Source organism: Oncorhynchus keta, chromosome 9 (genome assembly GCF_023373465.1).
Source record: "Oncorhynchus keta strain PuntledgeMale-10-30-2019 chromosome 9, Oket_V2, whole genome shotgun sequence".
Classification (NCBI taxonomy): domain Eukaryota; kingdom Metazoa; phylum Chordata; class Actinopteri; order Salmoniformes; family Salmonidae; genus Oncorhynchus; species Oncorhynchus keta.
In genome coordinates, this window is record NC_068429.1 from 16,273,587 (window position 1) to 16,297,153 (window position 23,567).

The 23,567-nt window shown below is 42.6% G+C and overlaps 1 protein-coding gene across 6 annotated transcripts in view; it reads left to right on the top strand.

Moving 5' to 3' along the window:
• Positions 1–3,807: 3,807 nt before the first annotated feature.
• Positions 3,808–23,567, top strand: part of cdk5rap2 (CDK5 regulatory subunit associated protein 2) — a 72,741-nt gene continuing 52,981 nt past the window's right edge. For 4 of the 6 annotated variants that reach the window (XM_052525302.1, XM_052525299.1, XM_052525303.1 and 1 more), the window contains exons 1-8: positions 6,699–6,769; positions 10,518–10,582; positions 11,794–11,858; positions 13,001–13,111; positions 20,538–20,614; positions 21,136–21,259; positions 21,571–21,743; positions 22,114–22,321. In XM_052525302.1, the coding sequence (XP_052381262.1) occupies positions 6,714–6,769; positions 10,518–10,582; positions 11,794–11,858; positions 13,001–13,111; positions 20,538–20,614; positions 21,136–21,259; positions 21,571–21,743; positions 22,114–22,321 (879 nt within the window). In that variant the 5' untranslated portion in view covers positions 6,699–6,713. Of the gene's footprint in view, positions 3,981–6,698; positions 6,770–8,519; positions 8,628–10,517; positions 10,583–11,793; positions 11,859–13,000; positions 13,112–20,537; positions 20,615–21,135; positions 21,260–21,570; positions 21,744–22,113; positions 22,322–23,567 lie in introns of those variants that run through there. The other 2 variants (XM_052525304.1, XM_052525305.1) reach the window with 2 other exon arrangements.

Genomic DNA, 23,567 nt, shown 5'->3' on the forward strand with positions numbered 1-23,567 from the left:
TTTCTGAGGTCTTGGCTGATTTATTTTAATTTTCCCATGATGTCAAGCAAAGGGGTACTGAGTTTGAAGGTAGGCTTTGAAATACATCCACAGGTACAGCTCCAATTGACTCAAATTATGTCAATTAGCCTATCAGAAGCTTCTAAAGCCATGACATCATTTTCTGGAATTTTCCAAGCTGTATAAAGGCAGTCAACTTAGTGTATGTAAACTTCTGACCCACTGGAATTGTGATACAGTGAATTTTTTTGTGAAACAATCTGCCTGTAAACAATAGTTGGAAAAACTACTTGTGTCATGCACAAAGTAGATGTCCTAACCGACTTGCCAAAACTGTAGTTTGTTAACAAGAAATTTGTGGAGTGGTTGAAAAATTAGTTTTAATGACTCCAACCGAAATGTATGTAAACTTCTGTCTTCAACTGTAAATAGGAGATAGATTTTTTTATTTTATTTAACCTTTATTTAACTAGGCAAGTCAGTTAAGAACAAATACTTATTTACAATGACGGCCTACCCCGGCCAAACCCTAACCTGGACGACGCTGGGACAATTGTGCTCCGCCCTATGGGACTCCCAATCACAGCCGGTTGTGATACAGCCTGGAATCTAACCAGGGTCTGTAGTGACGCCTCTACCACTGAGATGCAGTGCCTTAGACTGCTGGGCCACTTGGGAGCCCATGTAGAAGTGTCTTGGTCGTTCCAAACTTCTTCCATTTAAGAATGATGGATGCCACTGTGTACTTGGAGACCTTCAATGCTGCAGAAATGTTCTGGTACCCTTCCCCCAATCTGTGCCTTGACACAATCCTATCTCGGAGCTCTGCGGAATTTGACAATTCCTTCGACCTCACGGCTTGGTTTTTGCTCTGACATGCACTGTCAACTATGGGACCTTATATAGACAGGTGTGTGCCTTTCCAAATCATGTCCAATCAATTGAATTTACCACAGGTGGACTCCAAACAAGTTGTAGAAACATCTCAAGGAGGATCAATGGAGCTCAATATCGAGTCTCATAACAAAGGGTCTGAATACTTATTTAAATAAGGTATTTCTGTGTTTTATTTTTAATAAATTAGCACATTTTCTAAACACCTGTTTTCACTTTGTCATTATCAGTACTGTGTGCAGATTGAGGAAAAACATATTTTTTTGTCAATTTCAGAATAAGGCTGTAATGTAACAAAGTGGAAAAAGTCAAGGGGTTTGAATACTTTCCGAATGCACTGTATAACACACAGTGCGACCGAATGCGGACCTGGGACAAAATGAGTTAAGACACCCCTGCTTTAGGGTTTAATTCATGAATGATCGACTGTTGTATTTGAATCACCTGAGTAATATAATGATCAAGAAATGTGGAACGGCTTGGTCCCTTGAACCTGTTGCTTCTTTGGGGCGGCAGGTAGCCTAGTGGTTAGAGTGTTGGGCCAGTAACTGAAAGGTTGCAAGATCGAATCTCCGAGCTGACAAGGTAAAAATCTGTCGTTCTGCCACTGAACAAGGCAGTTAACCCACTGTTCCTAGGCCATCATTGAAAATAAGAATGGGTTCTTAACTGACTTGCCTAGTTAAATAAAGGTACATTAAGAATGTATTCAATTCCTAGAACTGGCCACCCGGCCAAACTGAGCAATCGGGGGAGAAGGGCCTTAGTCAGGGAGGTGACCAAGAACCTGATGGTCACTCTGACAGAGCTCCAGAGTTCCTCTGAGAAGGGAGAACCTTCCAGAAGGACAACCATCTCTGCAGCACTCCACTAATCAGTAAAAGGCACATGACAGCCCACTTGGAGTTTGCCAAAAGGCACCTAAAGACTCTCAGACCATGAGAAACAAGATCCTCTGGTCTGATGAAACCAATATTGAACTATTTGGCCTGAATGCCAAGCATCACGTCTAGAGGAAACCTGGCACCATCCCTACGGTGAAGCATGGTGGTGGTATTATCATACTGTGTGGATGTTCTTCAGCGGCTGGAACTGGGAGACTCGTCATGATTGAGGGAAAGGTAAACAGAGCAAAGTACAAAGATCCTTGATGAAAACCTCCTCCAGAGCACTCAGGACCTCAGCCTGGGGTGAAGCTCCAACAGAACAATGATCCTAAGCACACAGCCAAGACAACGCAGGAGTGGCTTCGGGACAAGTCTCTGAATGTCCTTGAGGGGCCCAGCCAGAGCCCGGAACATCTCTGGAGAGACCTCAAATTGCTGTGTAGCGACACTCCCCCTCCAACCTGACAGAGCTTGAGAAGATCTGCAGAGAAGAATGGGAGAAACTCCCCAAATAATATAGGCGTGCCAAGGTTGTAGCGTCATACCCAATAAGACTTGAGGCTATAATCACTTTCAAAGGTGCTTCAACAAAATCCTGACTATCGGGTCTGAATACTTATGTAAATGTGCAAAGTTTTTTAAAATGTTCAATTCATTTGCAAAAATGTCTAAACCTGTTTTTTGCTTTGTCATTATGGGGTATTGTGTGTAGATTGATGAGGGGGAAAAAACAATTTCATAAATGTTTTAATAAGGCTGTAACGTAACAAAATGTGGAAAAAGTAAAGGGGTCTTTCCGAATGCACTTTATATCCACTCCATCAAAAATAGTACTCTATCCATAGGGGATTTTTTAAAAGCTCCCTGAATGTCTAGTATAATTTCTACAGTTTCAATTTGGTTTTAGTCATTTTACACAGGCAGTATGTTGGACACCCCTGCCCTAAAGTGACCTGATTGACCAAGTCCACTAAGATCACTGCTGAAGTACCAGTAACCTAGCAGTCCACATTTTGTTTCATGTATTCCAGAACTAATGGACTTGACGATTTGGTGATCATTAGAATCAGGTTTGCTTTGTATCTGTAATTAAAGAAGCAAGAATTCCCATCAGTGGTTCTCAATCCGGGTCCTAGGGATCCAAAGGGGTGCACATTTTTGTGTTTGCCCTAGCAAACACACCTGATTCAAAAATCCTGATGAGGTGTGTAGTGCGAGGGCAAAAACAAAAATGTGCACCCCTTTGGGTCCCGAGAACCAGGTTTGAAAACCACTGCCATAGATGGTCAGCAGAGGGTGCTATGAACCCAGGTAAAACCATCATGACCAAACTCCCCCACTCATGCCAGGCAACCTCCATAGTCATCTATAATCTGTGGAGGCATCAAATGTCACAACATTAGAATATGAGATTAGTAAAACCTAAAATGTGAATATTTTGAGTAAATTTAGCTACCACAAGGGAAATAGACCAATATTTTAAAACTGTTTGATATAACACTACCTACCACATGACATGTTTTGTAAGGGAGCAGACGACAAAGCCATAAGCTTTATTTCACTGGTGGTGTCATTATGAAAAAGTGTCCATCCATGGTCAAATATAATGTAAGCAATAATTGTTAACTCATTCTTTTTCTTAGTTTTAAAATAAAAACAATGGTTTCATTTTCCGAGTATTTGCGTACCTAACAACTAGGCCAGCTTCATACACACACTACATTTTTCCATGAGCCTCCCCACCAATCATTAGGAAAAGTGTATTTATTTTGACCAATCGGACACTGCGCGCCTGCTTTTGGGCTCCACCCTAGAATTTCCAAGGTTGCACACTTGGTGGCATTGGGGTGTATTCATTACACCTATTCTGTTGCAAAAGTTCTGCAACAGAAAACGTTTACTCCAAACTAAAACGTTTTACGACGAAAACCAGAGTTTCTATTGGACAAATTCAAGTACGTCCCTCATCGGTTCGTTTGGTTATTTAAAATGTTAAACGGCTTCCGTTGCAAGACATAATTAATACACCCATAATGACGTTAAATCAAAATGGCGGTAGTAACGGCTGCTTTGAATTTTATACCCGCTTCATGTTGAGGTTTACTCGTAAATATTGATATAAATTAAAAGGGAATACCATTTCAGGATGGATTCCGTCGTCGGAGATGATCAGACGCTTCCCTTTGACATCAATGGAAGGTACGCGATTTGCTTGCCAATAACGTCAAATCTACCTCGCTAGCATTTCTAGCTAACGTCATTCAACTAAAGTTAGTTCAAAATTGGTGTTGATAAAACGTTATTAGCTTACTATGGTTAAAGCTACCTAGCTCAAGTGGTCTGTGGTATTTGTTTGACTGGTAAGACCATCGGGCTGCAAATAGGTTTACATCAATAAAATCTAGCGTTAGTTTCCCACGTATTTTAACTCCTCACTTGACTTTGCACAGGCTAGCTAACGTGTTTCCGTTAACTTAGTGGTTACAAATCTTATGGTATCTGGTTGCCAACTGGTTATCTGGCTAGTAACGCTAGTTAGCCTCGGTTGTTGCCACTCTTAACATCCATTCAAACCAAATATTCTAAACAATACTACTAAATAGCTAGTCAAATTACCACCCGGACTGCCTGCTGACAATGCACACAGGAATCTGACACCCCAACATGTGCATACTGACGACTCACAACATACGATGCTGCTACGGTCTTATCTTTCCTGTTACCTAATCACTTTACATAGCTAGCTACCTCAATTTTTACTTCGTTATTCCTCGTGTCATTTATTTTTAACTGCATTGTTGGAAATGGACCCGCAAGTAAGCATTTCACTAATGGTCTACACCTGTTGTCTGCTATTAATAGCTAGTTAATGTTAACTAACTTAACAACCAACAAGGTAGTTGATTATTGTGAATTCGCATAACTAACCGACGTTCCTATGCTGTCCCTTGACAAGTCACGTTCATCTGTAGTGATGAGATCCAATACGTCTCCTCTGACGCGAATGTAGAATTAAATTCAATTAGAACTTACTCTACCTGTTGTCCGCTAATTTGGACTTTTTGTGGGTTTAAATTAGACAACATATCCACAGGAAACTATTTTTAAAACGAGTTAAACACTGGTCTCTGTGTGTGGCTATCACGATTTGTTTGCTAATCACCTGAAGCACGTGCACAAGACGGAAGACGATGCACGCGCACTAACCAGTGTTTTCCCGTTCCATGTGCTGTGGTGCACCGCCAAGGCAAAATAATTGCCGCCACGCAGCAATAATTGAAAAAATTGAACATTAAAAAATATTTCTGCTTAGGCGCAACTTTTCCTGGTCAAATAAAACTACTAATTCATAGAAAAATCGGAAAACCCCATAGTAGAATAGATGATCTTATTTACCCGAATCGGCGTGTGTGTTCTATGCAAGATAAATATTCCTCTCGTTGCCTATTCTAGTTATGTGAGCCATAGGGAGGAAAACATGGATTCTGACACAGTCAATGCACAACAGTTCTTGCAATCGTCAGAACAGCAGTTTTAATGGCCTTTGTTAAAAAAAGGGATTCCAGCTTTCGATTCTTACTTTATTTTTCAACTCCCAAATCTGCACGAACTGAACCATTTTAAACTGAGTTTTTAGCAGTGGCATGGTTATGCACTATACAGCTTTGCAATTAGCAGTAAGTGCATAGGGGATAATGGGGCTAAATGTAACACATGTCAATTGTTGGGTAACTTGGGGTACAATGCCACTCTACCTCAAAATAACTTGTATGAAACATAATATTTTTAGTTGATCGTGAGTAGTGGCAACCAGGGAAAGTGTTGGGGGGGTGTCATATTGGCCGAGCCAATAAGAATGAGTTTTTCCCCACAAAGGGCTTTATTACAGACAGAAATATTAGAATATCAGATTATCCGGCAGGTGATGAAGCCAGATGTGGAGGTCCTGGGCTGGTGTGGTTACATGTGGTCTGTGGTTGAGGCTGGTTGGACATATTGACAAATTCTCTAAAATGACTTTGGAGGCAGCTTATGTTAGAAAAACACTGTATTCTCTGGCAACAGCTTTGGTGGACATTCCTGCATATCAATTGTGTTTACATCCCTGTTAGTGTGCATTTCTCCTTTGCCAAGATAGTGCATCCACCTGACAAGAAGCTGATTAAACAGCATGATCATCACACAAGTGCACAATAAAAGGCCACAAAAATGTGTAGTTGTGTCACACAACACAGATGTCTCAAGTAGAGGTTGACCGATTTATGATTTTTCAATGCCGATACCGAGTTTTGGAGGACCAAAAAAGCAGATGCCGATAAATCGGCCAATTTTTTAAAATGTATTTATTTGTAATAATGATAGTTACAACAATACTGACTGAACACTTATTTTGTCATTTAAAAATAATTTGTTGAATTTTAACCCTCCGATACACAACCTAACCAAGCCGCACTGCTTCTTAACACAGCGCTCATCCAACCCAGAAGCCAGCCGCACCAATGTGTCGGAGGAAACACCGTGCACCTGGCAACCTTGGTTAGCGTGCACTGCACCCGGGCCCGCCACAGGAGTTGCTGGTGCGCGATGAGACAAGGATATCCCTACCGGCCAAGCCTTCCCTAACCCGGACGACGCTAGGCCAATTGTGCGTCGCCCCACGGATCTCCCGGTCGCGGCCGGTTGCGACAGAGCCTCTGGTGGCACAGCTGGCGCTGCAGTACAGCGCCCTTAACCACTGCGCCACCCGGGAGGCCCCGTGAACACTTATTTTAACTTAATATAATACATCAATAAAATCAATTTAGCCTCAAATAAATAATGAAACATGTTCAATTTGTTTTAAATAATGCAAAAACAAAGTGTTGGAGAAGAAAGTTAAAGTGCAATATGTGCCATGTAAAAAAACTAACGTTTAAGTTCCTTGCTCAGAACATGAGAACATATGAAAGCTGGTGGTTCCTTTTAACATCAGTCTTCAATATTCCCAGGTAAGAAGTTTTACGTTGTTATAGGACTATTTCTCTCTCTATCATTTGTATTTCATATACCTTTGACTATTGAATGTTCTCATAGGCACTTTAGTATTGCCAGTGTAACAGTCCCTCTCCTCGCTCCTACCTGGGCTCAAACCAGGAACACATCGACAACAGCCACCCTCGAAGCATCGTTACCTATCGCTCCACAAAAGCCGCGGCCCTTGCAGAGCAAGGGGAACAACTACTTCAAGGTCTCAGAGCGAGTGACGTCACCGATTGAACCGCTATTAGCGTGCACCCCGCTAATTAGCTAGCCATTTCACATCGGTTACAACAGCCTAATCTCGGGAGTTGATAGGCTTGAAGTCATAAACACTGCAATGCTTGAAGCACAGCGAAGAGCTGCTGGCAAATGCACGAAAGTGCTGTTTGAATGAATGTTTATGAGCCTGCTGCTGCCTACCACCGCTCAGACTGCTCTATCAGATATCAAATCATAGACTTAGTTATAACATAATAACACACAGAATTACAAGCCATAGGTCATTAATATGGTCGAATCCGGAAATTATAATTTAAAAAATAAAACGTTTATTCTTTCAGTGAAATACGGAACCGTTCCGTATTTTATCTAACGGGTGGCATCCCTAAGGCTAAATTTTTCTGTTACATTGCACAACCTTCAATGTTATGTCATAATTATGTGCAATTCTGGCAAATTAATTACGGTCTTTGTTCGGAATAAATGGTCTTCACACAGTTTGCAACGAGCCCAAACTGCTGCATATACCCTGACTGCTTGCACGGAACGCAAGAGAAGTGACAAAATTTCCCTAGTTATAGGAAATTCATGTTGGCAGGCAATATTTACTAAATATGCAGGTTTAAAAATATATACTTGTGTATTGATTTTAAAGAAAGGCATTGATGTTTATGGTTAGGTACACATTGGTGCAACGACAGTGCCTTTTTTTGCGAATGCGCTTGTTAAATCATCACTAGTTTGGCGAAGTAGGCTGTGATGCGAAATTAAATGGCACCTCATCGATTCTATGCAACGCAATGCAGGACAAGCTAGATGAACTAGTAATATTATCAACCATGTGTATTAAACTAGTGATTATGTTAAGATTGATTTTTTTTATTTTTATAAGATAAGTTTAATGCTAGCTAGTAACTTACCTTGGCTTCTTGCTGCACTCGGTAACAGGCAGTCAGCCTGCCATACAGTCTCCTCGTGGAGTGCAATGTAATCGCCCGCAATCTGTGTCCTAAAATGGCGATTACGATTGTTATGAAAACTTGATATCGGGCCGAAATAATCGGCCATTCCGATTAATCGGTCGACCTCTAGTTTCAAGTTTTGAGGGAGTGTGCAATTGGCATGCTGACTGCAGAATTCTACACCAGAGCTATTATATTATAGTCAACATTCTGGCTTGGGTAGAGAACATTTCCAAACAAATGTATGACGTTAACCTCCGACTGTTACAAGCGATATCAGTCTGTCAGGCAAACTAGCCCATTTGTTCTTTCATATTTAGCTCCACTAGCTAGCTCTATTGAGTACAGTTGGTCATGGATTTACTGGCAAGGTCATGTGGTTTATTGCTGTCTGCGCTTGTGATACTAGTCTATTTTTAAACACTACGGATGATGACTTTACATGTGGCTGAGTCGTTCCCTGTCACAACAAATCAGCAAAGTCCTCCCCTCTAATAATTTTCTGAGAGTCCACGTGAAAAGCGGAAACCACGCATGTGTTTGTGAAATTGCTTCTTCCTTGCAACTATGTAATGTTTAGGCTAGCCAATATGGATATTTTTTCTTCCTGTATGCTTGCCATGAAGTGAGTCACCATCTAATATTGGTAGGTGAGCCTCTCATTTTACCCCATTGTAAGCTAGAGAGAGTCTAGTTGTAGATTAACCTACTTTTGTTTTAGTTGTAATTTGTTGGACATATTGCTATCCTTAGACTCCTGGCCAAGGTTAAAATAGTAGCTGCGTGAGTGTCGATGTGTTCCAGAGAATTGTTTAACTATGTATCCCACCAATAAATAAGGTGGGTGCGTGTGTTGAATGGGATCATCCAGGTGGTAAGTCTCCACAGTAGTTCAAGACATAAGCAACAGGAGTGGTGTAAATTACTTCATTCTGAAACCTGACTCGCTTAAATCAGCCATTAAAAAGTGCAATTTGGTTACTTCAGAGCGAAGATCTCTACAACTATTCTTACTCGTTATGTAATATTAAGCTTTGTAACTGGTATTGGAATGCTAAACAGGAAAATGAAAATGTACAAAGAGGAAGTCGATGTTTACTGGCCACCTCATTCCGGCTCATAGTACGCTGAGTTAAAGAGTTGGCATGTGTCAAGTCATTGGTACTGTTACTCTTCAATGCTTTGTTTTCATAGACACTGAGCTATAACTGTGTACATGTCACACACACCTATCACACAGTGAACAAGACGACATCATAGCTATATCCTATGCCAGCCCGTTAGTCCTCCTACTTTTGGTAAGCACTGACTTTGTGGTTAAATCGTGCTCAGTGACAGGCAAAGGCTGGGTCTGTCTGTGTGGTGATGCCTGCCAGTGTTGTCAAATCAAAACTGAACCATCCTGTTAATATCTGGGTCTGTTCTCTGCTGTGGTGTTGTCCCTGAGTTGTTTGCGTCATTGCTGTTTGTGAGTGCCGTGTGGTTAATACTTGTAATTTGTCTGTCTTATTCAAACCTGTTGACAAGTATTATACAATCTTGCTCCTGGGCAGTAGGCACCCAGGATGAGTAGACCATACCACTGCTGTGGACATGAGTTTTTGCTGGGCTCTGGGATCAGTGCCACTGCCAGGGAAAGAGAGGGAAGGAAGTCATACAGAGCTGGTCATATTGTTAGAGCCAAAAGTCAGGGCAGCTTAAATGGCTGAGAGAGTGTAGACACGTTAACAGTGGATTAGACATGGTTTCTCTCTCCAAATTGTTGGGTAATATTCGCTTGGGTTAGGAAGGCCTGAGAGATGTTGGTGCCGATTGTAGGGGCAGCTATCTAATATTGGTTAGTTGTGAGCTTAGCTTAGTGGTAGCAAAGCTTCCCCATCACTGGCTTTGACAGCACTGTTTTCATCGCAGTCTTGTTATTTCCCCAATGTCATCAGCATTGTCCAGATGTGTGCATTGTGTTGTGTGTCTGACTGTGTGACTCCACTGTGTTCCCTTCTTGTCTGAGCGATGTTTGGCTGAGCAGGTCCACAGTAGCTGTTTGTTTAGCAATGAAAGCCCTCTTAAGTCTGTACCCTGTGCTCTGGACCTGAGAGTCAGCCTGCCATTGGCACATGGTCTTCTCCAGTCCAGTCTACTCTGCGTGGCACACTGATGAATAACCTAAACAGTGACCTGGGAGAGAAAAGCATTGCACTGTCATAATGAATCACAAGAACCAGAAACTAATTCTCCTGCTATTTATGGAGCTTCCTTAGGGGCTAGGGAACAGGTGAGCCAAGCATGAGTAATGCCTAAACTACATCAGGACATTTTTTTGTATTTTTATTTTTTTATCTTTTTGCAGTGCATTTGATTGCACAATTTTGCATTGGCTGTGCTAGAGAGGAGGTTTCCTGTAGTTTTGATTGTGGTATTGACTGATACTTTGGCTGTGTGTTACAGCCTATTACCTACAATGTTCAGTTCACATGTTGGATCCAGACTCAGATTGGCTGTTTGTTTCTTTCCCTAATGGATTCATTTTTGTCTCCAGCTGTAGCATGTCCAAACTCCCAGACTCCATAGACGTCGGGGATTTCTCCATGGACAACATGACAGGTACAGTACGTGTTTCCGTGTGCTCCTCTAGGGTACCACTACCTAGGTTACCTACCCTTGAGTGTTGTGACTTTGAGAGTGAGAGAATACTACCCCTAAATGGTTTCACCATCTGCTTGATTTTGTATGGAGTTATTTTCTGTTGAACAAACAATCACAGAGTATGTGCAGAGCAACTGCTTTTACAATCAATAGATTTACTGACTCCAGGTACGAATCTGCATTTTCTTTTTTGCCAGCTGATCCAGACACCTTTTTAGCAGGGCTTTCCGTCAGGCTCAGCTGTGCTAAACTTCTAGGTAACCAGACACCTGAGACAATTATAGCGTCTTTGCAGCCTGTAGCTGACACGCCACCGGGACTCCAAGCTGCAGACTGTACTCTCCCCTGGGACTGGGGGCGGGGACGCTTAACTACCCAACTGAATATGAGATTGAACATGTCCGCTGGTCATTTTTGAGAAGCAAAATAAACTGTAAAACTGAAGAGTGATAGTTCCCATGTTAAGCAGTGGGGCTGTGATCAGGTTATTAGTGTAGTATAAAAATGTGCTGTTGATTTATTTAGTGTTATATGAGCAGTGGTGGAGTCTGTCAGTCTGTGGTTGGCTTGGCTCACTGGAGTGCTAAACGGTGCAGCTTTCCAAGATAACACTCAGTCTATTTCACCTCTGATCTGTGTGTGTGTGTGTGTGTGTGTGTGTGTGCTTATCATCACTATGATTTACCCTGGTGTTTTTCAGAATAAAATCTTGGTACTGTACCAAAGGTTTTAAGATGAACTATGTCATTATCATATGAATAGAACGGGCTTGAAAGCTCTAACCCTGGCAACTGACTGGCAAATTCATGAAAACACTTGCAATGTCTGCCTGGTATTGTGACTCAATAATTTCCAGGGTATTTTGGAATGTTCTGTCAACTGATTGTTAATGTAGAATATTAATTCAAATTATGCTAACTGATATCGCTCATGCAGTGGAATGTATTTTTTGTAATGTAAAGTTAAGCTGACTCAACAAATTACAGCACAGGGTGCACTTCCTTCCTCCTTGTACTTCATGGCATGAGTACACTCAAAATGGCTGCCAGTTCACCCATTATGCCATCATTGACTTGAACGTAGACAACCTTTCTATTCATTCTTATTTCTATGGTAATTACTGTATGTGAACTGAACTAATGTCAATTCTCCTGCTTGTTCTTTTACAGCCCCTACGTTTCCAGATAAGATGTCCCCCGTCAAGACCGCTCTCACCCTAAAAGACTACGAGAATGTGAGGAATTTTCATCACTTCAATCCCTATTATGGAGATGTTTTCTGCCTTACCTGACAAGGCCTCCAACCACTGTAGATACAATTTCAAGAGGGCTGTTCATGTGTCAGGATCCCAAATGGCTCAGCGGTCTAAGGCACTGCATCTAAGTGCTAGTGGTGTCACTACAGACCCTGGTTCAATTACAGGCTGTATCACAACTGGCTGTAATTGGGAGTCCCAAAGGGTGGCGCACAATTGGCCCAGCATCTTTAAGGTTTGGCCGGTGAAGGCCGTCTTTGTAAATAAGAATTTGCTCTTAACTGACTTGCCAAGTTAAATAAAAAGGATCCTCTTGAGACTCTAACCAGCATTGTCTCAAACTAGTTATTTATCCTAATATGTTCCATTTAAAATGGTAATCATTTCATGGTAAACCATTGAATGGAAATACAGACCACTGCAGCATGCATTGTAGGCCTTATCCCAGTATCAGCGACAGACATGTCGGATATTATGGTTTTTAATAAGCCTGATCCAGTGTTTAGCCAAACCAAGGAGAAGACGACAACCACTTAGCCTTGTTCCAAGCATGGGGGGGGGGGGGCTACAGTAGGGGAAGCCTGCTGAAATTCAGTGCTTTACTCCGATTTCTCTTTTCTCCCTATGCTTGATGATTAGATGTTGGTAGAGTGGTCATCTGGACTCCATCTCCTGCTCCAGATGTGTGCAGTTAAAGGCCCTGTAGCACAGTGATGCACAGTCTGCCGAAGCTGAATACCTCTCCCCTTTCCCAGACCACAAAAACTGTCTCAAACATGGCTTATTACACTACCCCCACCCCCCGTCCTCTTTCTCTCTTTCTGTCTCTGTGTGTGTGCTTCTCTACTGGACCATGTGAAATGACTGCTTTTTCTCCGGGGATAAATTGCTCAGCTGCTATGTTATTTTGACCTCATTTACTGTATTTGCAGTAGCCTTGTTATAGACTGTATAGGCAGTTATACATAGGATGGTTATAGAATGGTCTGATTTTCAAGAAGGTAGTAGCTTTAATGGCCATAACTTTTAGTTTTCATTGTTCGTCAGTGTCTCCTTTTCTAATCAAATGAAGTCCGAGGTTACATAAGTCTATATTTATTTTCTTCTCCTTCTATTCTCAGCAAATCATGACTCTGAAGAAGGAGAACTTCAACCTGAAGCTGCGTATTTACTTCATGGAGGAGCGCATGCAGCAGAAATGCGACGACTCCACAGAGGACATATACAAAACGGTGTGTGTGTGTGTAGAGGGGTGTGTGGTCATGTGTTACGTCATTCACACCCGTCAGTGCCATGATAATGTAATATGTGACTCATATAATATAATATGTCATTCATAATTAGGAACAATGACCACATGGCCCCAGCAGCCATGAATACAACAGGCCATTGTTCCACCTAGGGCTGTGCGGTATACTGTATTTTATTATCAAATCAAATGTATTTATATATAGCCGTTCTTACATCAGCTGATAGCTCAAAGTGCTGTACAGAAACCCAGCCTAAATCCCCAAACAGCAAGCAATGCAGGTGTAGAAGCACGGTGGCTAGGAAAAACTCCCTAGAAAGGCCAAAACCTAGGAAGAAACCTAGAGAGGAACCAGGCTATGTGGGGTGGCCAGTCCTCTTCTGGCTGTGCTGGGTGGAGATTATAACAGAACATGGCCAAGATGTTCAAATGTTCATAAATGACCAGCATGGTCGTATAATAATAAGGCTGAACAGTTGAAACTGGAGCAGCAGCACGGTCAGGTGGACTGGGGACAGCAAGGAGTCATCATGTCAGGTAGTCCTGGGGCATCAAATCAAATCAAATCAAATTTTATTTGTCACATACACATGGTTAGCAGATGTTAAATGCGAGTGTAGCGAAATGCTTGTGCTTCTAGTTCCGACAAATGCAGTGATAACCAACAAGTAATATAACTAACAATTCCAAAACTACTGTCTTATACACAGTGTAAGGGGATAAGGAACATGTACATAAGGATATATGAATGAGTGATGGTACAGAGCATCATACAGTAGATGGTATCGAGTACAGTATATACATATGAGATGAGTGTGTAGACAAAGTAAACAAAGTGGCATAGTTAAAGTGGCTAGTGATACATGTGTTACATAAGGATGCAGTCGATGATGTACAGTATATACATATGCATATGAGATGAATAATGTAGGGTAAGTAACATTATATAAGGTAGCATTGTTTAAAGTGGCTAGTGATATATTTACATAATTCCCATCAATTCCCATTATTAAAATGGCTGGAGTTGGGTCAGTGTCAATGACAGTGTGTTGGCAGCAGCCACTCAATGTTAGTGGTGGCTGTTTAACAGTCTGATGGCCTTGAGATAGAAGCTGTTTTTCAGTCTCTCGGTCCCAGCTTTGATGCACCTGTACTGACCTCGCCTTCTGGATGATAGCGGGGTGAACAGGCAGTGGTTCGGGTGGTTGATGTCCTTGATGATCTTTATGGCCTTCCTGTAACAACGGGTGGTGTAGGTGTCCTGGAGGGCAGGTAGTTTGCCCCGGTGATGCGTTGTGCAGTCCTCACTACCCTCTGGAGAGCCTTACGGTTGAGGGCGGAGCAGTTGCCGTACCAGGCGGTGATACAGCCCGCCAGGATGCTCTCGATTGTGCATCTGTAGAAGTTTGTGAGTGCTTTTGGTGACAAGCCGAATTTCTTCAGCCTCCTGAGGTTGAATAGGCGCTGCTGCGCCTTCTTCACGACGCTGTCAGTGTGAGTGGACCAATTCAGTTTGTCTGTGATGTGTATGCCGAGGAACTTAAAACTAGCTACCCTCTCCACTACTGTTCCATCGATGTGCATAGGGGGGTGTTCCCTCTGCTGTTTCCTGAAGTCCACAATCATCTCCTTAGGCATGGTCCTAGGGCTCAGGTCCTCCGAGAGAAAGAAAGAAAGAGAGAAGGAGAGAATTAGAGAACGCACACTTAGATTCACACAGGACACCGAATAGGACAGGAGAAGTACTCCAGATATAACAAACTGACCCTAGCCCCCCGAGACACATACTACTGCAGCATAAATACTGGAGGCTGAGCCAGGAGGGGTCAGGAGACACTGTGGCCCCATCCGAGGACACCACCGGACAGGGCCAAACAGGGAGGATATAACCCCACCCACTTTGCCAAAGCACAGCCCCCATACCACTAGAGGGATAACTTCAACCACCAACTTACCATCCTGAGACAAGGCTGAGTATAGCCCACAAAGATCTCCGCCATGGCACAACCCAAGGGGGGGCGCCAACCCAGACAGGATGACCACATCGGTGAATCAACCCACTCAGGTGACGCACCCCTTCCAGGGACGGCATGAGAGAGCCCCAGTAAGCCAGTGACTCAGCCCCTGTAATAGGGTTAGAGGCAGAGAATCCCAGTGGAAAGAGGGGAACCGGCCAGGCAGAGACAGCAAGGGCGGTTCGTTGCTCCAGAGCCTTTCTGTTCACCTTCCCACTCCTGGGCCAGACTACACTCAATCATATGACCCACTGAAGAGATGAGTCTTCAGTAAAGACTTAAAGGTTGAGACCGAGTTTGCGTCTCTGACATGGGTAGGCAGACCGTTCCATAACAATGGAGCTCTATAGGAGAAAGCCCTGCCTCCAGCTGTTTGCTTAGAAATTCTAGGGACAATTAGGAGGCCTGTGTCGTAAAACCTTGAAATCAGCCCTTGCTTTGACGGGAAGCCAGTGTAGAGAGGCTAGCACTGGAGTAATATGATCAAATATTTTTTTTCTAGTCAGGATTCTAGCAGCCGTATTTAGCACCAACTGAAGTTTAATTAGTGCTTTATCCGGGTAGCCGGAAAGTAGAGCATTGCAGTAGTCTAACCTAGAAGTGACAAAAGCATGGGTTAATTTTTCTGCATCATTTTTGGACGGAAAGTTGATTTTTGCAATGTGCAATATTACGTAGATGGAAGAAAGCTGTCCTTGAAATGGTCTTGATATGTTCTTCAAAAGAGAGATCAGGGTCCAGAGTAACGCCGAGGTCCTTCACAGTTTAATTTGAGACGACTGTACAACCATTAAGATTAATTGTCAGATTCAACAGAAGATCTCTTTGTTTCTTGGGACCTAGAACAAGCATCTCTGTTTTGTCCGAATTTAAAAATAGAAAGTTTGCAGCCATCCACTTCCTTATGTCTGAAACACATGCTTCTAGCAAGGGCAATTTTGGGGCTTCACCATGTGTCATTGAAATGTACAGCTGTGTGTCATCCGCATAGCAGTGAAAGTTAACATTATGTTTTCGAATAACATCCCCAAGAGGTAAAATATATAGTGAAAACAATAGTGGTCCTAAAACGGAACCTTGAGGAACACTGAAATTTACAGTTGATTTGTCAGAGGACAAAACCATTCACAGAGACAAACTGATTTCTTTCCGACAGATAAGATCTAAACCAGGCCAGAACTTGTCCGTGTAGACCAATTTGGGTTTCCAATCTCTCCAAAAGAATGTGGTGATCGATGGTATCAAAAGCAGCACTAAGGTCTAGGAGCACGAGGACAGATGCAGAGCCTCGGTCCGATGCCATTAAAATGTAATTTACCACCTTCACAAGTGCCGTCTCAGTGCTATGATGGGGTCTAAAACCAGACTGAAGCATTTCGTATACATTGTTTGTCTTCAGGAAGGCAGTGAGTTGCTGCGCAACAGCCTTTTGTAAATTTTTTGAGAGGAATGGAAGATTCGATATAGGCTGATAGTTTTTTTATATTTTCTGGGTCAAGGTTTGGCTTTTTCAAGAGAGGCTTTATTACTGCCACTTTTAGTGAGTTTGGTACACATCTGGTGGATAGAGAGACGTTTATTATGTTCAACATAGGAGGGCCAAGCACAGGAAGCAGCTCTTTCAGTAGTTTAGTTGGAATAGGGTCCAGTATGCAGCTTGAAGGTTTAGAGGCCATGATTATTTTCATCATTGTGTCAAGAGATATAGTACTAAAACACTTGAGCGTCTCTCTTGATCCTAGGTCCTGGGAGAGTTGTGCAGACTCAGGACAACTGAGCTTTGAAGGAATACGCAGATTTAAAGAGCAGTCCGTAATTTGCTTTCTAATAATCATAATCTTTTCCTCAAAGAAGTTCATGAATTTATCACTGCTAAAGTGAAAGTCATCCTCTCTTGGGGAATGCTGCTTTTTAGTTTGCTTTGCGACAGTATGAAAAAGGAATTTCGGATTGTTCTTATTTTCCTCAATTAAGTTAGAAAAATAGGATGATCGAGCAGCAGTAAGGGCTCTTCGGTACTGCACGGTACCGTCTTTCCAAGCTAGTTGGAAGACTTCCAGTTTGGTGTGGCGCCATTTCCGTTCCAATTTTCTGGAAGCTTGCTTCAGATCTCGGGTATTTTCTGTGTACCAGGGAGCTAGTTTCTTTTGAGAAATGTTTTTAGTTTTTAGGGGTGCAACTGCATCTAGGGTATTGCGCAAGGTTACATTGAGTTCCTCAGTTAGGTGGTTAACTGATTTTTGTCCTCTGGCGTCCTTGGGTAGACAGAGGGAATCTGGAAGGACATCAAGGAATCTTTGTGTTGTCTGTGAATTTATAGCATGACTTTTGATGTTCCTTGGTTGGGGTCTGAGCAGATTATTTGTTGCAATTGCAAACGTAATAAAAGAGTGGTCCGATAGTCTAGGATTATGAGGAAAAACATTAAGATCCACAACATTTATTCCATGGGACAAAACTAGGTCCAGCGTATGACTGTGACTGTGAGTGGGTCCAGAGACATGTTGGACAAAACCCATTGAGTCGATGATGGCTCCGAAAGCCTTTTGGAGTGGGTCTGTGGACTTTTCCATGTGAATATTAAAGTCACCAAAGATTAGAATGTTATCTGCTATAGCTACAAGGTCCGATAGGAATTCAGAGAACTCAGTGAGGAACGCTGTATATGGCCCAGGAGGCCTGTAAACAGTCGCTATAAAAAGTGATTGAGTAGACTGCATAGATTTCATGACTAGAAGCTCAAAAGACGAAAACGTCTTATATTATATACCGGTCTTGATGTATGGACTGGTTTGAGTTTTTACTTTACCCTCTATAATGGTATGTCAATGTTTGGTTTGTTAAATGTGATCTGGAACTTAACAAATCTGGTTATTTGGTCAATTTTTTTGGTTTACTCTGTTTGATACTTTAGTCATCTCTCTCTCTCCTCCTGCATGCCACTAAACACACCAAGCCATTCCCCCTGTTACTCAAGGAGAGATTAGTTGCTCGACCACGGAGTTACAAGCACTTTCTTCCTGTTCACTCTGCATGGTCAGGTGGATGCAACAAGATGTCGGTGACATGCTGCTTTCCACAAGCATTCTAGAATTACACTATTAGTTTATTTTACTGTCTGCAAACTACTGTCTGCTAGTTAGTCTTAGCAAGTTGTTGCTAAAATAATTTGTTAGCCGCTAATGCTAATCACTAGTTAGCTGGCTATTTAGCATGATAAATGTAATACGAGTCAGCAAACCTAGCTAGCTAATACTGCCTGGTACCAATGCTGGTGTAGGCCTAGATAAGCATGTTTGTGCAACGGTATCTTATCAGAGGAATCGGTGAAGCATGAATATTGTGGCTAGCTAGCTACATGAAGTAAGAAAACAACATGTAATGTAACATCTAATTAGGGCCCCATGGAAACACTGACTCAAATCGAGCTTTATTTCTACAGCACATTTCAAACATGGAATGTGCTTTACAGGAAAAACTAAACAATAAAAACAAAAGCTGAAATATTTACTACACAACAAACATAAGATAAAACAACTAAAGAACAACACAAACTAAACAACTAAAGTTCCCTAAGGAAAAGCTCTCTTTAATATATCCACGGTGTCTGCCCCCCCCAGGTTCTCTAACAGGCTATTCCAGAGGCTGGGGCATAAAGGCTGCCTTGCCATGCCTCTTGGTCCTAGACTTTGTGCCAGAGGACTTGAGGGACCTACTGGGTACATCACTTAAAAGCATGTCTGACATGTATTGGTGTGCACAATTGTGGATTGTTTAAAAAAAATGATAGAATAATCTCCAAATGAATTCTTAAACTCATAGGCAGCCCGTGCAGAGACCTTAAAATCGGTGTAATGTGTGCCCTTTGTCTGGTCCTGGTCAGTACCTGTGCTTAAGCATTCTGAATGTTTTGCAGTTGACCAATGGCTTTCTTGGGCAGACCAGACAGGAGAGCATACAGTAGTCAAGCCTGCTTGTAATCAAAGCATGGCAGTGTTTCAGGTGTTAAAAAGCTATTTTGGTCACATTCCTAATGTGTAATTAAAAATTTAGTTCAGGATCTAAAATAATTTTTTAACATGGTGTTTTATCTTTATTGCCTGTGAATTCAAATGTGCAGCTAGATTCACGCTCTCTGATCAACACTGGTTCCTACCCTGTCAATAATTCCTCCGTGATATATTCATTTGTTGTCGTGTCAAACAACAATGTATTCAAGGTGCTGCCCAACAGTGGAGGCTGCTGAAGGACGGGTGGCTGCTTTTTCTCCGGGGATATGAATAGAGTCATGAATAATTGCTGGAACGGAGCAAATGGAATGGCATCAAACACAAGGAAACTATGTGTCTTGACATATTTGATACCATTCCACTTACCAAAAGGCTTTCCTCTCCAATTAAAGTGCCACCAACCTCCTGTGCTGCCCACTATATTTCATCTATAGAATTAGAATAGTCATTATATATCATAACTCCAACAGTTCACAAATGAACTAGGCCTAGATTTTTTTGCTTCATCATAATGCGTGGCACAGTGTCGAAATGATAATAAAAGTGCAGGAAAATGCTGGCCATTACTTTTGTTTGGAGTTGGATTGATCAGTATAAGTGGAGGAAGCCTATAATGTGTGTGTTGCCACCCTGGGGTCATGAACTACTTGGAAAGCATATTTTAGAACTTTTTTTATTATTCCAAAACATAAAATGTCGTCAAAAATGTGAAAAATATTGACATGATATTTTGTCCATATCTTCCAGCCCTAGTTCCACCTAAAAACACAGCTAATCCCCACCAGAGTTTGGTCTGAGATCAGTGGGCTAAATGTAAGACACCAGGTTCTCCAAAGGATTTTTAAACAAGGTGGTGCTGCTGCTGCGTACGGCAGTGGGAGACCCACAAGGTGGAGCAGTGCCACTCTTACATTCTTTGGAGAGAACCCTACGACATGGTAGATGAGTATTTAGTAAAGTAGTGAGACTAGCCCACTGATCTCAGACCAGTTTCACTACTTTACTAAATGCACAACTGACATATCTCACATTTAGTCTACTGATCTCAGAGACAAGTCTGTTGTCTTCGTCATAGAAAAATATTGTCTTATTTTATTTCTGTATTCTATTTTTACGATGATCCGCCTGCAATTGAGTACACACCTACTCATTGTTACGATATGAACACATAGCTTCCAGTGCCAAAGCGAATTACATTGTTGAAGTATGCAGTTGAGGACCATACTCAACATATTCTCAGACCATACTTGGAGTGCTTTAGGAACCACTCCAAACAAAATACAATGCAGGAATGAGCTATTTGAGCTAAGCTACGGTGTGCCAGGTTTTTATGTAAAATATCTGTGTTAAAGTGAATGGAATTTGACTGAATGATTGTCCTCAGAACATTGAGCTGAAGGTGGAGGTGGAGTCTATGAAGAGAGATCTGGCAGAGAAGCATGAGCTACTGGTGTCTGCATCGTGAGTACAGCCTGCTGATACTGTTTGAGTACTGACTACTGATGCTATCGCTGTGAGTACCGACTACTGACGCCATCGGTCTGCGAGTACCGACTGCGGCTGACGCCATCGGTCTGCGAGTACCGACTGCGGCTGACGCCATCGGTCTGCGAGTACAGACTGCGGCTGACGCCATCGGTCTGCGAGTACAGACTGCGGCTGACGCCATCGGTCTGCGAGTACAGACTGCGGCTGACGCCATCGGTCTGCGAGTACAGACTGCGGCTGACGCCATCGGTCTGCGAGTACAGACTGCGGCTGACGCCATCGGTCATCAATAGTCCTGACTCACTTTTCACTATTTGATTAATCACTAGTTCATTAGTTGGTAAACATTGACTGTCATTGATCCAAGTGTGTGTTAGGGGGCCAGTTGTGTATTTTTGCCCTTTACTTGTCAAATAACTTTAGTTTATTCTGTCAAATATTGAAAATCCAAATAATAAATAAATAAACTTTGATCACTCCTGTCTTGTTATCAGGAAAGCGTTGGAGAGCCTGGCAGGTAGAGAGTCTGGTGACTCCCTGCGTGTGAGAGAGCGAGCCCACAGGGAGATGGATGCACTCCGAGACACTCTCAACAAGCGCATCGCTGAGCTGGAGCAGGTGAGCACTGGGCTACGGCATTACTGCACTAATATGAACACTGAATACAGAGCACCTTAATTTGGGAGGACGGGCTTGTGGTAATGGCGGAACCAGCTGAATGAATGGTATCAAATATATCAAACACATGGTTTCCATTTGCTCCGTTCCAGCCATTATGATGAGCCGTCCTCCCCTCAGCAGCTTCCACTGGTCTTACCATGTGTCTAAGAGACTTTAGTCAAAGTTAGGTGGTAATGCAAAGGCACATTATTGGGAAAGGTCAGTGACTAGTCTTGGAACATTCCCATCAATTTTCTCTTCCATGTCAGGGTCTGAGAGCAGCCGAGAAGGAAGTCGACAAGATGGCCGCCATTGCTGAGCAGGAGAAGGTGAGAAGCATTGGTATGGAGAAGCAGCTCTTGACCCTGGGCCCGTCGGGAACCTTCACCCCCATCCATGTTCCCAGCCACGACCTGCAGCAGGCTCTACAGGAGAAAAACGGGTAAGGATAGATACAAAGGGGTTTTTCAACAAAGTGTAAAACCTAGGCTGTGTCCGAAATGGCTCCCTATACGGTGCCGTTCAAAAGTAGTTCACTATATAGGGTTCCATTTCAATTGCAGCCCATGTACTTTTAATTTAATATCTGCTGTGATATTCTACACTGACACAAACATGTTGATCATGGAGAAATTAGATGATTATGTAGCTCTGATGTACTCTGTCTCTTCCATTTCACCTGCCTTGAGTATACTAATACTTTTTTGTTATCCAATGGCACCTAAATGTAAGAACAATATGTCTTTTGTTTATAATGGGGATAAATGTTTTGATAATGTAAACATAACGTAGCCTACTTTTTGTCCCTCCAGTGTCATAGATCAACTGAGGATATCTGTGATGAACCAGGAAGCTGTGATCCAACAACTACAAAGTACTGGCAGAGACCAGGGGACGGACACACCAACCACAGAGCACACCCTACAGCTCTCTGCTCTCATTGGCCAGAAAGACCAGGAACTGCAGACTCTGAGGGCTGAGCTGGGCCGTGAGAAGGACAGGACGGAGAAGGACCATCAGGTGTTTTTTTTCTTCTTGATTTCTGTCGCCATATTGCCTAACGCATATCAGCTTAATATCTCAATCTACCAACTTTACCCTCTTACATCATGTGATGGCAGACCACCCCGGAATCTATGATTCCTTCCCATCCAGTATTGCCTAGGCTCCTTCTCGACCGTATTGGAGGAAAAAGCCCAAGGTCCATTCCCTCCTGCTCCAGTGCATTTTGAGAACAAAGTGAGGAGAGAGAGAGTGCCAGGAATCAAGAAAATATGTATTGAGAAGGAGCCAGACTCAGAACGAGTGCCTAAGGGGGTATGAGCCGGTTGAGGTTGTTTCTGGATGGGGCCATGGGGAAGATCTAAATAATGCATACCCTTCGCATCTTCTTCCTCATTGGATGAGAAAGCCAGTGGTCCCTCCCCTCTGACCTTTTCCTCCAATGGGTTTTGAGGAGGGGGAGAGAGGAGACTGTCTCCACGTCCTATCTTCCAATAGTGTCTGACAGTGCATACACTAATGCGTATTAGACTTCTCTGACCTCTGAGTGTCCAACTAGAGTGTACTTGCTTGTGATTGTCTGTTTTGTTGGGTTGTATGACACTCCTTTTGTTGTCTAATTCTGTGGCGGCTCTTTTATTTAGTGACAGGTCACGGTGTGCCCACCAGGCATTAGCTACCCTCTCTTAGCTGTCTCCTGCATTCATGTAATTCAAGTGTACGCACAGCGGAATGACACACATGTCCTCTGGCCATATCTCTCTGTGTGCGACATGGAACAGACACAATCTGTCAGACGGTTTGACTCTGAATCTGCTCCATGAGAGGAAATGCATTCTGAAATTGTCTATTGTGTTGCCCTTTTTACGTCTGTATACCTCCTCTTATGTTCTTTACAGTGCTGTTGGTTTCTGTTGGTTTCTCTGTCTGTTCTGCTTTGTTGTGGCAGGCAAGAGCTTTGTGGTTTATAGAAGTTGCCATCAACAGAGGAAGCTGACGTCATTGGTTCCCCAGGGAGAGAAGTAGAGTTGTTAGATGTCTGTTCTATTCTTCTCAACCATCTGCAAGCTAACACTATAATCTACTGCTAGAATCTGTCTACTTTATTAACCTAAATGATGTAAAATGATTGGGATGTATGGTTGTCTTAACTAGCTACAATAAGTTGAATGCACTGACTGTCAGTCGCGCTGGATAAGAGCGTCTGCTAAATGACCTAAATCAAATGTTATTTGTTGCATACTCATGTTTAGCAGATGTTATT